The following is a 17,665-nucleotide window of genomic DNA, read 5'->3' on the forward strand; positions in this document are numbered from 1 at the left end:
GCCAAGCAGTAGCTTTTCACTGCAGTGACAAAGGGATTTCTTATTCCTCAGGAACACCAAAAAGTTTGCAATCAGGGGAATAGCAGCTTCAAGTGGAGCAATATCCCCCCTATGATAACAATCACAGACGAGTTTCCGCTTGGCCAATACTGCTGCAGAAGACTTTCGGAGATATCCGGAAAGCTGTTTCACAGTTGGTCTCGAAAAGACTTTATTTTTGGAGACGATGCTGGATAGTCTCCAACCATGAAGAGACAGGCAATGCACTGCGTCATGGAACACACTTATGTGCGGCTGTCGTAGGAGGTTTGGCCCTTCTGGAAGTTCTCTTCAAACTTCTCACAGGTCTGAATACCATTCCACTGCTAGCCACTTTGGAGCTATTAGCATTACTCTGAATCCCTGGGATGTTAAAAATCTGTTAACCCTTTTAGCCCCAAAAGGACGTACTGGTACGTTTCACAAAAGCCATCCCTTTACCCCTATGGACATACCGGTACGTCCTTGCAAGAAAATGCTATAAAAGAATTTTTTTCACATTTTTGATAATTTTTTTTAGAAAATTCAGGCATTTTCCAAGAGAATGAGACCAACCTGACCTCTCTATGACAAAAATGAAGGCTGTTAGAGCACTTTAAAAAAAATATACTGCAAAATGTGCTGAGAAAAAAATAACTCACTGGGGGTTAAGGGTTGGAAATTTCCAAATAGCCTGGGAGTAAAAGGGTTAATTGCCTGGTGAATCCGACAGAACAGTGGGAAGGCATAAAGCTTTAGTCCATTTCATGGGTGTTGAAATGCATCTGCCATTACTGCAACTTGGTCTGGGACTGGAGTGCAATACACTGGGAGTGTGTGATTCAGGTAAGTGGGGAACATGTCCAGAGACAGGGAACCCCAAAAAGTCACAAGTCTCTTCACCATTAGAGGAAGAAAAGACCATTCTGAACCAAATGTCGTCCCTCGGCGGCTCAGATGGTCTGCAATGATGTTCCTCTCCCTAGGATAAGCCTCACCGAGATAGAGATTGATTGGCATTAAGTCCACTTGATTATCTCTACTGCTAGATTGCATAGCAGGAGAGGCTGGGCCTCCTTGTTTGGAGATGCAGGTCACTACAGTGGAGTTGTTGCTCATCAACAGCACAGAGTGACCTTTCAATCTCTGAGAAGTGGAGTAAAGCTAGTTGCACTGCTTTCAATTCAAGGAAAATTATGTGAAAGGCCTTGTCCTCTTCTGACCACTGGCCTGAGATGTGCTCCCTTCCTAGGTGATCACCCTAACCTTGGCAAGAAGTATCTGTGAACAAGAGTTGTGGAAGAGGAGCCTGTAGGAGAGTTCCCGCTAACAGGCTCTCCTCATTCAGCCACCAATGGAGATCGTTTACTATCTCTCAAGGTATATACAGCAGGGTTGCAGGGTGGTCTGATGTCTGCGAGCATTGGCTCTTTCTCCAATGAGGAGAGATGACCAAGCAGTTTCTACCAAGAGTGGGCAGGAAAGGGTTTCTCTTCCAGAGGAATCACTGCTAATTCTCTGAATCTCGAGATTCTGTCGGCTGATGGATAGGCTTTGGCTCGAACTGAGTCTATGGTCATACACAGGTACCTGATGGACTGATGGGGGACAAGGCTGGACTTCTGCAGGTTCAGTTGGCGTCCTAACTCCTTGCAAAGATCTAAAAGTTAATCCTTGTGTCTTAACATGAGAGCTTGGGATTCTGCTAGGAGAAGCCAGTCATCCAAGTACCTCTGAAGTATAAAACCCGTAGCATAAGCCAAGACTGCAACAAGGACATAGAGTTTGGTGAAGACCTGAGAGTGTTGACAGGGCGAAGCACAGCATTCTGAACTGAAATATCTTGCCTCGAAAGAGAAACCTTTAGGTACTTCCTTGAGGAAGAATGAATACAAACCTGAAAGTAGGCGTCTTTCAGGTCTATGGTCAAAAGGAAATTGTTCTTCATGATGGGCTGGAGAATGGTGATCGGAGTCTCCATTTTGAACTTTGTCTGTAGCACATAAAGATTCAAGTGGGAGAAGTCTAGAACGTGTCTCCAACTATCCATCAGCTTCTCTACCAGGAACAGATTTCTGAGGAACCCTTGAGAATCGCTTAAGACTTCTTCCCCAGCTACTTTGGCCAACAATTAGGAGACTTTTTCTAACAAGAGTAGATCTTTTACCGAGCCTTTCGAATAAAATTGCAGGATAGATAGTCAAGAGTTCTGGTTAGAGGTAGCGGACAGGCTATGAAAGGGACGCGACATCCTAAACGGAGGACTTCTACCATCCAAAGGTCGGCTCCGAAGTCCTGCCACCTTTACCAAAATCTTTGTAAGCATCCCTCCCCCTACTGGTGGTAAGCTGGGGAACATGCCTTCCCTAGCATAAGCCTCTGAGACTGCACCCTCTTTACCATGAAGGATGTCCTCTCTCCAACGATAGGTAGGTCTGGGGGCTTGCCTCCTGGGTTGTAGCAAATATGTTGGAGGTAAAAGTCTTCTTTGCTTAGGAACTGGTTTAAAAGTAGGGTTCCTTAGCTGTTGCAAGGGAGCAGGCAACCTTGGTGCCACCACCTTTCTCATCATAGGACCTTGTCCTAGCCTCTCCACCTATTCCATCGCCGTAGCTACATCAGAGTGCGGGAAAAGAGAAGGGGACCTTACTAGATCTGAGTTTCTCAGGGCTAAATCATCTCTTAGAGACAACTGCTTAGAGTATTTGGCTAAGACAGCGTCATGCCTCTAGAACACAATTACCCCATAAGTACACGTTCTATTGTAGAAAGAATTCTAAGGCTTCGGCTTCAGATCTGGATAGTTCTTCAAACTATTTAAGGGCGTACTCATTTTTACGGTTTTCTGTTACCGTAAAATGGAAGACTACCCCGACCAGGCTTGGTTTGCATAGTTGCTACCTCCACATTTGCCATTTCGTGACCAGAAACAAGAGGGGAGGTTAGTCAGTTTATCTGCTGGTACCAATGGAACCAGATTAGTAACATCAGTGTCAAATCAGTGTCAATAGGAAGTGGGCTCCGGTATGCGGCAACAGTACTCGCATGGTGATTCCACTGAAGATCTTTTACCTCGGCAAGAAGGAAAAACCAGGTGCATATCAACTTCTACCCAACTCATAAATGTACCACGGGCCGGGGCATGAACGCATAAAACCAACTAACTAGTAATGTTGCACATACCACTCGTACATACATACATACATACATACATACATACATACATATACCAAGGCACTTCCCCCAATTTTGCGGGGTAGCCAACATCAACAAATGAAAAAAAAAAAAAGGGGACCTCTACTCTCTACGTTCCTCCCAGCCTAACATGGCCGCGGGGGCACAAAAACAATTAGAATAGCGCCAACGTTATCCCGGCGTGTCGTAAGAGGCGGGAACCCCTTATCCTGTATCTACATCCTGTGCGACATCGACATATCACTCGTAACTCACAAATAATGATAGATGCGCAAGTGACAGTGAATATTAAAGACACTAGAGACACAAGCACTAAGCACTATAAGGGTAAGATGAGGGCATGGTGCTCAGGTCTGATCGCAGAGAGGAAGCTGACGTGCGTCCTCCATTCATGACCCGGAATGTTGTGAGGAAGCCATCAAGCGTCATGAGAGCGCTTCCTAGGCCGCATGCGCAGTGGTTGCTTAGCAACGAAGCATGATGCAATCAATCTTCTTTGATCATCTGGTCGTAGGAAACAAGATTAGGAGTAACCCATATAAAAGGGACTTTGACGAAGGAAAAATCTATTTCTGGGGAGAGACCTGTGGCGCCCGGTGAAAAGAGTCCTTCTTATATACCTTTTCTGATAAAACCTTCCAATTATACCAGAGAAAGATAAAAGCATGGAATGCTGAGGTTACAACCCTCGCGCTAGCACCTTTTGGGCGTCGTGTATAAAGCAAAGGCGCGTGAAATCCACTATTCACAGGTTGTCTTCCATTTAGTTAATTCCTTCGTCAAAGGGATGGACTCAGAAGTTTGTATCTGCGTAGGAATAAATGTCTTTTCTACAGATTGCCCCCAAACTGGAACTTATCAGCTTGCATGCATTAACACTTATAACTTAAGAAAAGTCACTACAAACGTAATACAGTACTGTACACTATAAAACATATGTTACAAGCAAAACAAGTCATACTATCTTAATAAAATTATATTCCAAGTCATCAATATTTTGAAAATTAAAAATGAAAGAAACAATACAGCACAGTATGAAGTTTCCAGCTTAGGTCCAATGGTCAAACACACAAGCAACTGGATGCAAGAGATTATTTGTAAATGGTTCTTCAGCTATGACAAGAAAAGAAGTGACAGTGTTATAATCAAAACTTACCTCGCCCTTCTTAAGTAAATAGCCTTCTTTGTCTATTTGCGTCTGTGATAAGCTGTAAGCACAAAGGTTCTTTTCGTTTATTTTCATCGTGGAACTCTACAGTTTCTAGAGGTCTCTAGCAGCAATAGTACAAACCTGCCAAACAGAAAGCATATGGGACTGCATTAACCGTATCCTACACAAGAACTAGAGTTCAACTCTTACCTATGCAGATGGCACACAAAGAAGTGTAGCAACACAAGCAGACTTATCTTCAAAAGTAAAACTTGACAAAGACATCTCATGACATGGTGCAAGTTCATATTATGCAGTTTGGGTTTATAAGCTCTTGCGATATATGCAGATTCATCTAGTGCAATGGGTGGTGAAAAACTGATTATGCATATACAGGTGTATGCCTACTGTACGCCAATTCATATAAACAAAAACAACTCCTTCAAAGGTTACAAAAGCTTTACAATTTGAGAAATTTCCAATGGTTTTACCCATACAATTACAGTACATAGATTAGATATGTTTGTACATTTATGTGTACGTACTGTCTTTCATAAACAATGTCAAATAATAAATAGCCTTTTGTTTCAAGTACTGTACTGTACTACATTAAAAAAGACATCTCCATTTCCTCCAAGTGATGTGAGTATCTAATGTGCTGTATACCAAGTACATTACACTAACCTTGACCTTGCCACTTCAGCATGCAATTTGTTCTTAAAAAAGCATTTTTCTTAATTTGGTAATATGTATACCACTTGAATGTCATATAAATATTGTGGGAAAGACGGAGATTACACAATAATAAAACAATATTCCTCTTTTTACTATACAGTGGTATCATGATTTAAGGTACTTGAGTTTACGACATAAATTAGGTGCTTAAATCTTTCAAATTTTAAAAGTACATTAATTTACCTTTTTCATACATATTAAAGTCTGAGTCCTTCCAAATATGGAAATAGGTATGTAAATATAAATATCACCCACGAATGGCATTAAATACCAAATTCTACCTTGGGAATATATATCCACTTGGAATTCATTTTATGGTAACAGCTTCTGGCCGGGTGGGGATTCGAACCACCACCTGTACGACTGGAAACCATGCTGGCAGGGACCATACCGACTGAGCTATCAAGAGAGACTATGTCTTCAATAAGGTAATTTGGTCAACAGCAATTGAATGTGCTCCAAAGTTACTGAGCAGCCACATCAGGACCCAAGAAAAAGTTTACAAGGGTCTGTGGGCAACGTTCATAAGGTACACAGAGGCAAAGATGGTCCGACGTCTTCAGACCAACCATTAGCTTCAAGTACACACTGGTAAACCTGAGGGCTACTGACAAGTCCAGTCTTGTGAATTCTTCCTTCTAGGGCTAATGAGAAAGCTGCAACACCAGCCAGCAAAAGAGAGATAGGATTGAGAAAGTTCAAAACTAGTTTTCAAGACTGATTGGTACTGGGTCTTCATCACTGTCTGTGAGACAACAAAGGTGACGGAAGCCCCATCCCTGAAAAGTTTGACATTAGCTCAAAGATGAACAGGGATAGCTGATACCCCAAGCTCACGATAACTATCCAACCCCACAGGTACCAGACGTGATTTGAGTTAAGGCTATGCTCTGTAACAGGACAATTAGTAGCGGAAACGATGCCCCTTTTGTGAACGATACCCATATCAGGCTACCATATGGTGCTGGAGATAGGTCCAATTATAAAAGTTCACCTGCAACTGATGAAACAGCAGGGGCTGTAACACTTGGCTCACAATCATTAACCAACCCCAAAGGTAACACTCAGTGGATACGTTTCGTAAGGCACAGGGAGCGCACCAGGGTGAGGAGCCATTGTGTAAATAGCGATTGTTTTGAAAAAAAAGTGGGCACATACACTCCCATCCTCCACTGGCCTAAAGGGCTGATGTTCAGGTCAAGAAGGACTGCTCCCGATACAACAGCAGCAACTGTAACATTGGCTCACACTTGCTTGACTGGCCCTCAAGGTAACACTCCATCACTCCACATCAAAAGAGGAAAGCAATTGCTACGAGTCCCAACGCATTCCCTCTGAGGAGAAAGCTACAAGACTTTCCTTTGCCACAACACAAACCACTACACTGCATGTTTTGTTATGAGGGTATTGTTATCATCATTACGTGCTAAGCTACAACCCTAGATGGAAAAGCAGGATGCTATAAGCCCAGAGGCCCAAACAGGGAGAATAGCCCAGTGAGGATAGGAAACTAGGAAAAATAAAATATTTTAAGAACAATAACAATATCAAAATAAATATTTCCTATAAAAACTATAAAAACTTTAACAAAACAAGAGGAAGAGAAATTAGATAGAATAGTGTGCCCGAGTGTACCCTCAAGCAAGAGAACTCTAACCCAAGATAGTGGAATACCATAGTACAGAAGCTATGGCACTACCCTAGAATAGAGAACAATGGTTTGATTTTGGAGGGTCCTTCTCCTAGAAGAGCTGCTTACCATAGCTAAAGAGTCTCTTCTACCCTTACCACGAGGAAAGTAGCCACTGAACATTTACAGTGCAGTAGGTAACCCCTTGGGTGAAGAAGAATTGCTTGGTAATATGACAAATTCGTAGATAATTTGTATTTTTCCTAACTATATAAACCTTAGCTATTTAATATGGGTATTACTTTCGGCGTAGCTGAAATGACGAGCCATTAGAATTTTAACGAGGGTTTACTACCCCCTCGCTAGTTAATGAGGGTTTACTACCAACTCGCTAGTTAGCGAGGGGGTAGGGAGGGGTAGCTTGCTACGCCTCCCCCGCCTCAAACACCTGTGATTAGCTCACTTTGCTTAGAGGTAGGACTTCACAAGGGACAGGGCTGGTGGGCAAGTTTGATTAAATAGCTAAGGTTTGTATAGTTAGGAAAAATACAAATTATCTACGAATTTGTCATTTGTTCCGTAACTGAAATACAAACCACGCTATTTAATATGGGTGACTCAACCCTTAGGTAGGGTGGTAAGTCCCAGCCATTACTGGCTTTTGGCTTCTTGCCCGGGGACTCAGTATCTGAGTGTGTCAGTACTCAATGATAAGGAGTCCCTGCACCTCGCAAATATCTTGCTCTGCAAGGACCGCTGCCAACGTAAGCTTGTGTGTGAAGGAATGAAGTGTGACTCGTCCTAGGAAGTTGACCTGAAGTCCTTTAGATGGAATTCTAGGATAGGACGTTCCCAATACCACCTCGTAAGGGTGTGGGGACGTGACAGTATTATCTTAATACTAGGAACACAAGGAAACATGGTTTACCTGCAGTGGTTTGAGGTCAGCTGTGCAGAGAACCCAGAATGTTGCTTTCCCAAAGAGAGGGGAGAATGAAGAAAAGAATAAGGGCCAGACATACCTTTTCATTCATGCAGACTAAAACCAGGTAACAATGCCTTCAACCCTCTGCTACTTGTCCATTAAGGAGCCTGAGGTTTGAACCAGTTGTTGTGCAGCCACCACAGGGCCGATAGAAAACATATCGAGCCTCCTGTGTGTCACATCTTGCAGGTAATGGGCTGTGAAGGTTGTCTGACATTTCAAACCCCTGCTTGTAAAACCTGCGTCACTGAGTAGTTCTTCTTGAAGGCCAGGGACGTAGCAATGCCCCTGACATCGTGTGCTCTAGGGCGACGTGACGGAGGAGGGTCGGGATTCAGGGAATGATGGATAACCCTGCGAATCTACGCTAAGATAGCATTCTTAGTGACCCTCCTCTTCGTCCTTCCGGTGCTCACAAACAATAACTGCAACCGAGGACAAATTGCAGCTGTTCTCTTAAGATTGAGCCTCAAACTCCTCACTGGGCACAGTAGGAGATGGTCTGGATCATCTGTTACAGAACGAAGACTCGAAATCCGGATGGAGTCGAACCGAGGGTCCGGCAATCCTGGATTTTGAGTCTTAGCAACAAACTCAGGGACGAATCTGAACATTACCTCCCCCCTTCCCCTTGAATGGGCGATGTCATACGAGAGACCATGAAGTTCGCCGACTCGCTAGGCCGAGGCCAAAGCAAGTAGGAACACCGTCTTCCAAGTCAGGTGGGGATCAGAAGCCTGGCGTAATGGTTCGAAGGGAGGTCTCTTAAGAGACCTGAGGACTCGAACCACGTTCCATGGAGGAGGTTTCACTTCCGACTGAGGGCAGGTAAGTTCATAACTTCGTATGAGTAGAGAAAGTTCCAGCGAAGAGGAAATGTCCATTCCTTTGGGCCTGAAGGCAAGACTTATGGCTGAGCGATAGCCTTTCACTGCTGAGACTGAAAGGCGCATTTCTTCCCGCAAATACACGAGAAACTCCGCTATTACTTTCGCAGGTGTCGAGACATCCTTTCAGCAACTTGTTGCGAAAAGCCTCTCTCTGTAAGGAGATGCTGGATAGTCTCCAGGCGTGAAGCCGCAGCGAAGCAACGGCTTTGTGTAAGATGTTGGACTGTGGTTGTTTGAGTAGCTCGTGTCGTTGAGGAAGTTCTCTCGGGAGTTCCGTCAGGAGCTGTAGAAGGTCCGGAAACCACTCTGCGTGATGCCATAGCGGAGCTATCAAGGTTATTGAAATTCAAAGCTGTCGTGAACAGATCCACCGTCGGGGAACCCCACAAAGTCAGGACTTTGTTGGCTACTAGACGATCCAAAGAGCACTCGGTACTCACTACCTGGGATGCCCTGCTCAGACTGTCTGCGAGCACATTCCTCTTGCCTGGAATGAAGCGAGCTGATAGTCAAATCGAGTGGACTTCGGTCCATCTCAGTATCTCTACTGCCAGATGGGATAGCTGCTCTGAAAAGGTACCTCCCTGCTTGCTGACGTAAGCCACTACCGCGGTGTTGTTGCTCATCACCACCACGGAGTGACCCGTCTGGTACTATTGGAACTGTTGAAGTGCCAGGAATACGGCCTTCATTTCTTGCAGATTTATGTGGAGGCACTTTTCTGATTCTGACCACAGGCCTGAGGTCCTGTGGTTCAGAACATGGGCCCCCTACCCTTTCTTTGAGTCGTCCGAGAACAGCATCAAATCCGGGGGGAGGTCAAGAAGATCCACTCCCTTTCGTAGGTTCTCGTCTGTCACCCACCACTGAAGGTCCGTCTGTTCCGCAGGACCCATAGAGATCAAGACGTCCGGGGAATAGTGTCCCTGATTCCACCGGGATTTGAGTCGCCATTGCAGGGATCTCATCCTGAGGCGACCGTTTGGAACTAGACGGGCCAGGGAAGAAAGGTGACCAAGGAGACGTAACCACGATTGGGCTCGGAGTTCTTCTCATCTGAGGAAAGGATCTGCGACCCTCCTCAGCCTTGCTATCCTGTCGTCTGATGGGAAGGCTTTGTGGAGATTGGTGTCCAAGATCATGCCTAGATATACCAGTCGTTGAGTTGGAAACAGAGAAGACTTCTCGAGATTTACCATGATCCCCAAATCTTGGCAAAGTCCCAGAAGCTTGTCTCGGTGTCGAAGAAGGGTCAACTCCGAGTCTCCTACGATCAGCCAGTCATCCAGATAACGGAGGAGACGGATGCCGATCCTGTGTGCCCACAAAGAAATCAGGGTGAACACACTGGTAAATACCTGAGGTGCTGTGGAGAGACCGAAACACAGCACCTTGAACTGGTAGATCTTGTTGTCTAGGCTGAATCTTAAGTACTTCCTTGAAGACGGATGGACTGGGATCTGGAAGTACGCGTCCTTCAGGTCCAGTGTACACATGAAGTCTTGTGGTCTCACTGCAAGTCTGACCGTGTCCGCCGTCTCCATGCTGAATGGGGCTTGTTTGACAAACCTGTTCAGAGCTGAGAGGTCAATGACTGGTCTCCAGCCTCCAGACGCCTTCCTTACAAGAAAGAGTCGACTGAAGAAGCCTGGGGAACCATCGACGACCTCCTGGAGAGCGCCCTTCTTTAACATGGTCTCGACTTCTGCCAGTAGGGCTTGCCCCTTGCCGATCCCATGGCAAAGGAGCTCAACGACACTGGATCCGCTGTCAGGGGAGGTAGAGATGTTGTGAACGGGACGCGATATCCCTGACTGATTACGGAAATCGTCCAGGAATTGGCCCTGAGTTGCTGCCACCTGATTGCGCAACTTTGTAGGCATCCCCCCACTGATGGACATGCAGGGGGATTGCCAATCCTAGCGTTTGCGGCCTCGGCCACTCCCTCTAGGATTTTTCCCTCCCCTGAAGGACTTTTTGCCTTTCTTGTCTTTGACAGGAAAGGGTTTCGACACCGTTGCCTTTGCTACCACTGCCGGTTTCGTCGTCTTGGACGGGCGGGGTTGTTGAGGTGCTGGAGGTTTATAGGGCTTTGATGTAAGAGCCCTATGTAGGCGAATGTCCTGGTTGGACTTCCTCCACCTCTCAGCTGCCTGTTCCACGTCTTTAGGCTCAAACAGATTCTTTCCCAAAATGGAAGAATGTCTGAGCCTGTTGACCTCAACAGCTGGGACCTTCGAGTGGAACCTCTCTGCCACCGCATCACGTCGTTTCAGAATGGAATTGGCCCACAAGTTCGAGACTTGGTGGACCAGAAACTCAATGGTGTAGGTGCCCGAAAGGATGAAGGTCTCCAGGGCCTTCCTGGTGCTCTCGTTAGACAGGTCCTCGGATCGCAACAGGATGCCAAGAGACCCCAGCCAGACATCCAGCCACGAAGTAACCTGCATGGCACACTTCGCAACCTTCTCCTGACTTGGGATCTCTGTCGCCGAGAAAGACACTTGCCGGCTAGAGAGTCTCTCTAGAGGGACTCCCTTGGTGAGCTCTTCCACAGAGTGGTGCAAGGGAAGAGCTAAACAAGACTCCTCCACGATCTCAAAGTACCTCCACTGGTGGATACGAGGAGGAGGGAGGAACTTGTTGCCAGCAGAGGAACGGCTGGAGGAGGCGAGCTCGGAGAGCTGGACCTCAACCTTATCCCTGGCACTCTTCACCCCTTGGGACCAGGGCAAAGCTGCACTGGCCTTAGCTGGGCTTCTGAGTGCCAAAGACTCAGTCCAGGACTGTGTCCTTGCCCTCTCAAGGAGGAATCTCAGGATCCGGGAACCCATTGAGATGCCTCATCAGGGTCAGAACCTGCCAGAAGGCATGCTCTGACTCCTCTGGCTTCCCTCCTGGAGAACTGGCAGCAAAGTCTCCCGTCCCCAAAGGCTCTTCTTGGGGGGACACGTGGACGTTCTCTGCGGGTCTTGTTGGCTCTGGTCGAATCCTTGAGGATGACGTGGGGATGGTCTTAGAGTCCTTATGTTCCCTCCTGGGAGGAATACCGGACCCCAACAACAACGTCTGTGGGCTCTTCTCCGCCCCAACCCGGGACGATTCTCCTGTACGAGGTGGGGTTTCTCCCATTGGTGCGATAGGAGCACGTCTCATCTCGGTAGACTCCCCTGAGGATGGAAAATCCTCGTCCACAGGAGAGGGAGAGAAAGTCTGGGGGGGGGAAGAGCCTTCCTCAAGGACTTCCGGGGAGCCAGCTTGACCCTGGAGAAGTTACCACGACTTCTACTCCTCTCTTCCTCTTCAGTGGGGTCGGAGCTGCCATTGATTTGAGGCCCATTTCAGAGAAGGCAGGTTTGAAAGCCTGCATGACGGCTCTGACAAGGGACCCGAACCATGGCTGCTTACTGACAGCTGTACTGTCAGAGACTCCCTCTGGAGGGAAGGGGATCGGGCGATCCTTCGGAGTAGAAACTACTACTGGGCCTGCCTGAAAAGAAAGGGAAGAAGGTTGGTTCTTGGACCTATCCGGAGTTCTCCCCTCCTCCTGCGGGAGCGCTGATCTGCGCTTGCGGGGGGGAGAATGTGAAGATGACGACCAGGAGGCTCTCGTTCTTGTAGCTTCGAGCGGGGGCTCGCGCTGTGAATCCCAATGGAAATCGCACTGAGGATTGTGCTGGGGATCGCGCTGGCGCTCGCACGATGGGAATTTCCCTGGTTCGCGCGCGGGCGATGGTGGCGAGGGCGCGCGTGGGCACGCGGCCGAGTGCGCTGGCGTGCAGGAGAGTGATGGCGCACTAGCGAGCGATCGAGCAATGGCGCGCAGGCGAGCGACTGCGCACAGGGGAGCGGGCGCGTTGGCGCGCAGGTGATGGGGCGCGCGAGCGCGCAGGTGATCGGTGGCGCACGATCTGGTGAAAGCAGAGGGTGCACAGAAGGGTGTGCAAGCGCATGCGCGTGCGGAGGTGATTGCTCACGCGTGTGTGGGCACACAGGATCTCGATGAGCTCCAGAAGGCGTGCACGCACGCGCAGGGGAAATACCCCTAGTGCGTGGGCGTGCAGGAGGGCGCACAGCAGGAGCTGGAACAGGTGTGCAAGATGGTGCGCAGGCGAGGTCCGAAGGCGCGTAGGAGATCGCTGACGGGAAGAAGAAAGATTTCCCTCCTACGCCCAGATCCGGAGATCGTGGGCGCTCAGGCGAACGTTGACACGTAGGCGAACGCTGGCGTGTAGGCGAACGCTGGCGCGTAGATGAAGAGCGCTGGCAAGCAGGAGATCGTGGGCGCGCGTGCCGCGCATCAGGATGAGGGCGCGCAGATGTGCATTGGCGAGGAGAAGATCGTCGCTGGCGCGCAGGTGAGCGCTGGCGAGCAGGAGAGCACTGGCGCATAGTCTCAACAGGAGATCGCTGGCGCGTTGTCCCTGGAACAGGAGGTCTCTGAAGTGATGTCTCAGGAACAGCAGGCGAGAGCTTGTGCGCAGAGAACGTTGGCGCGCAGGGGATACCTGGCGCTTAAGGGACTTACTCACAATGTGAGAAAACCCCTTTTGCCCCGAAGGCATCGACATGCGTTGGATAACGGGGTGCGTGGGCGCCCACAGGGCGTCAACGGCCAGGAACGGAGACAGGAGGTCAGCAGGTCTGGCAGGCGAAGGAGATCGTGAACGATCTGCAGAGAGGTCCAGGGATGCAGCTGCAACGGTCGGTGCACGGCGAGGAGGATCCTCTGCGGGGGCTGCGAAGGCGAAGAACTGAAGAGGCGCCTCCTAACTCCCTTGTGGGGAGAAGGAAGGCCTCTACGGCGAAGAGGAGGGCGAGTTTTCCGTCTGATACGTTCTCTGGGGGCAGCAGGCAGACCATCGTCAGTCCTCCGAAGAGGAGTCTCTGTTCGTGAACTCCCCCGAGGGGGAGAATCACCTGCAGGAGAGACCGTTGGACTTGGCTCCTCCCTCGAAGGATGTTCGGAAGGGGGAACTAAGCCTTCAGCTACATCGGGAACCATAGCAGGGGTTTGACCTAACTCATCGGAAGCCCCTGCCACAACAACGTCGACGATAGACAGGGGATCAACCTCTGCTACCGTCAGAGACTGTTTGACAGCAGCCCCCAACCTGATTATGTCAAACAGGGCTTCCTTGGAGGGCGAACCCTGAAGCCCCAAGGAAGCCCAAAGCTGTAACAAATCGTTGTTAGACACATTGTTATCAGAAATATCCTCCCCCGGGGGAGGAGGAGGAGCTGCCTCACTATGCGAGGCAACTCCCTCTCCCGAACCCCGAGGTTGGTGAACGTAAGTACGGCATACACTACCACTCGACGGCCTCTCGGAAGAGACCAATCGAGTGGGAGCTTCGGAGGAGGTTTGGGCTACGGAAGAGTCCTTGGGATTTTCTCTCTTCAAGGAAACCCCTGAAGGAGAAATATCCCGTTTGGACTTCTTCCGCCGCCGGGAAAACCTCTCCCACTGGGAGGTAGACCACTCCCTACACTCACCACATACTCTATTCCTATCACACCGTTGACCCCTACAAAAAGGACATAAGGTGTGAGGGTCGGTGTCGACCGCCGACATGTAAGTACCACAAGGGCGGTCAGGTAAGCCGGGACACTTCCACATGGTAGAGGCCAACTTCATACACACTGTATAAAAGAAAAAGCAAAAACAAAGATCAAAGGCTGTCAAAGTAAGCGAGGGTGGGAGCAGACACGTCTGATCGTCACCCAAGCCAAAAGCAAAGTGGGCTAATCACAGGTGTATGAGGGGGGGAGAGGTAGCAAGTAAACCCTCGTTAAAATTCTAATGGCTCGTCATTTCAGCTACGCCGAAAGTAATACCCATATTAAATAGTGTGGTTTGTATTTCAGTTACGGAACAACTCAATGTTGTCAGGTGTATGAGGACATTGGAGAATCTGTAAAGATTAGGCCAGACTATTCGTTGTATGTGTAGACAAAGGGAAAGTGAACCGTAATCAATGAGAAGAACCCGATGTAGTACTGACCGGCCAGTCAAAGGACCCGTTAACTCTCTATCGGTAGTATCTCAACAGGTGGCTGGTGCCCTGGCCATCCTACTACCTATAAAAATTATATGAAATGTTGAATGCTTCAAACAATCAAGATAAAATAAATGTGGAGTCATGTCGAGAATAGGGTTCCCTTGCTATAGAATAATCACTGACTGCAACACTGGAATCACCATTCATAGAACACCGTTGACACCAGGTGACCCTGCCAGAAGAATAATTTTCACTATTAAGTACGCAGATAGGATGAAACTCAGTCCCAATAGACAACTCCCTCCCGAGGCAGAGAAACTACCTCAAAGCAAGACAAATCAGGTTCTGTGTTCATCTTCCTAGACTTGAACAATATTGCGAAGGAAGGGTGTCTGCTTACAGTCACCCCTTTACAAAAGTATGCAGCACATGGGATTTCGAAGGTTCATATCCTCATAGGTACAAAATTCATTTCACCAAGTGCTTACCTTTTGGTGAGCTTCCGCTTAAAAATGAGAGCTCTCTCAAATGAAAAATAAAAAGCCAATGCCTATCACAAAGAAATGTAAGAAAATAATCAACAATTGAAAGGAGTGCAACAGCATGTTTGTGCCCTCTTTGGTCAAAAACTAAACTGGCTATTCTGTGACAGGCAGATGGGTGGGGCTTCCCCCTCTTACCTCTTATCAATAAAAGCCACTATCTTGTTAAAAGATTCAAAGGCCATTACTGCACCTCTGAAAACACATTCTTATCTCAAAAGATGAAAGGTTTTTAATAATTTACTGTCCATCCATCCATATACCAAGGCACTTCCCCCAATTTTGGGGGGTAGCCGACATCAACAAGAAACAAAACAAAAAAGGGGACCTCTACTCTCTACGTTCCTCCAGCCTAACCACGGACTCAGACGAGTTCAGCTGGTACTGCTAGGGTGCCACAGCCCAACCTCCCACATTTTCCACCACAGATGAAGCTTCATACTGCTGAGTCCCCTACTGCTGCTACCTCCGTGGTCATCTAAGGCACCGGAGGAAGCAGCAGGAATTTACTGTACAGTATATAAATCTTCAAATCTTTGTGCAAAGTGAATGATCCTCAGCAATCTTTTAATGCTGTAAGAAATGTTGGAATGATGACTGGGTAGCCAGCAATGAAAACTACCAATGCAATTAGTCCAGGTAACAATTAACAAGGATATGTACATTGTGATTATAGCGCACAACAATAAAGGCCAGTACAACGATGGCTTTGTTCGAGGAATATTTTCATCTGAATGGTGTTCCTCTCAAGGTAGATATGTGCATTAGATGACCGCGGAGGTAGTAGCAGTAGGGGACTCAGCATTATGAAGCTTCATCTGTGGTGGATAGCGGGGGAGGTTGGGCTGTGGCACCCTAGCAGTACCAGCTGAACTCGGTTGAGTCCCTGGTTAGGCTGGAGGAACGTAGAGAGTAGAGGTCCCCTTTTTTGTTTTGTTTCTTGTTGATGTCGGCTACCCCCCAAAATTGGGGGAAGTGCCTTTGGTATATGTATGTATATTATTAAATGGATATATTAGCTCAGGCTGTCAAAAATACCAAATACAAGACACTCAATATTCTGGAAGCAATTCAACAGCTTTTATCTATTATGGCTGAGGAAAGCTTTCATTACTTGAGGCTGAGAGACTCATACATGAAGAACTTACTAAATCTAGGGAAGATAGAAAAAATTTTTGAGACAGAGAAAAAGAATTTTTTGGGAGGCCAAAGAAAAGTTAACGACAAAGAGATTGGCTGAGGTGTTCGCATACTTTGATAATTGATTTAAAATTTTGAAAGGAATGGATTCTCAATTATAAAAGGTTTTGCAAAAGTGGAGTGCAATCTTTTTTAAAAATATAGTCATCCAGTGCATTTGATAGTGCCTTCAACAACTTGAACATGTTAATATGTGAATAAGGTGCAAGGTAATGAAACTTTAATCGAATTGGTGATGGAAGAGGAGGAATATAAACTAACAACACTATGTCTGTATAATGCCAAGCCCCACCTTTCAACAATCATTATTACATTTTAGCCACCACAACATAACATGGGCCATGTCAATTCTACAGAATAATTTCTTTGCAAGTACCCATGTGTAGCCTTAAACATTGAACAATTTTAAACTGTCATCCTGCAAATGGCTTCAGTTAAAATATCACAATAAAAATGTAAAATAATTGGTATTTTTTTTAACTGTACATACATAAAACCTTTAAGGAGTATGACTTTCAGCGAAGCTGGAATGGGCGTTTAACCTTTTGACGAGGTAGTAGTAGTTAGCAGTAGTAGCTGGTGTATAGGCCCTACCCATCCACCAAGTGGCGTGACCTTTACGTTGATCTACGACTTACAGGCTGGTTGACGAGGGAAACGTAATCTAAAGCTCTCAGGTTTGTCTAGTCAGGAACAATACATAATGATTAAAAAAAATGTATTTGTTCCTACACATAATACAAACCTTCAATATTTAATAGAAGACTCATCGTTAACCCTTTAACCCCCAGGCTATTTGGAAATTTCCAACCCTTAACCCCCAGGCTATTTGGAAATTTCCAACCCTTAACCCCCAGGCTATTTGGAAATTTCCAACCCTTAACCCCCAGGCTATTTGGAAATTTCCAACCCTTAACCCCCAGGCTATTTGGAAATTTCCAACCCTTAACCCCCAGGCTATTTGGAAATTTCCAACCCTTAACCCCCAGGCTATTTGGAAATTTCCAACCCTTAACCCCCAAGGGGGTTATTTTTTTCCCAGCATATTTTGCAGTATATATATTTTTTTAAATTGCTCTAACAGCCTTAATTTTTGTCATAGAGAGGTCAGGTTGGTCTCATTCTCTTGGAAAATGCCTGAATTTTCTCAAAAAAATTATCAAAAATATGAAAAAAAAAAATTTATAGCATTTTTTTGCAAGGACGTACCGGTACGTCCATGGGGGTAAAGGGATGGCTTTTGTGAAACGTACCAGTACGTCCTTTGGGGGTAAAAGGGTTATTAGCGAGAAAGTCCCAAAAACAAACATGGCTGGTT

The 17,665-nt window shown here is 46.9% G+C and overlaps 1 protein-coding gene across 1 annotated transcript in view; it reads right to left on the reverse strand.

Moving 5' to 3' along the window:
* Nucleotides 1-17,665, reverse strand: part of LOC137622231 (sesquipedalian-1-like) — a 57,239-nt gene that overhangs the window by 33,053 nt on the left and 6,521 nt on the right. Inside the window, exon 2 of the mRNA XM_068352726.1 lies at nt 4,370-4,504. Within this exon, the coding sequence (XP_068208827.1) occupies nt 4,370-4,456 (87 nt within the window). The 5' untranslated portion in view covers nt 4,457-4,504. The remainder of the gene's footprint in view (nt 1-4,369; nt 4,505-17,665) is intronic.

Source organism: Palaemon carinicauda, chromosome 29 (genome assembly GCF_036898095.1).
Source record: "Palaemon carinicauda isolate YSFRI2023 chromosome 29, ASM3689809v2, whole genome shotgun sequence".
In the NCBI taxonomy this organism is placed as follows: Eukaryota; Metazoa; Arthropoda; class Malacostraca; order Decapoda; family Palaemonidae; genus Palaemon; species Palaemon carinicauda.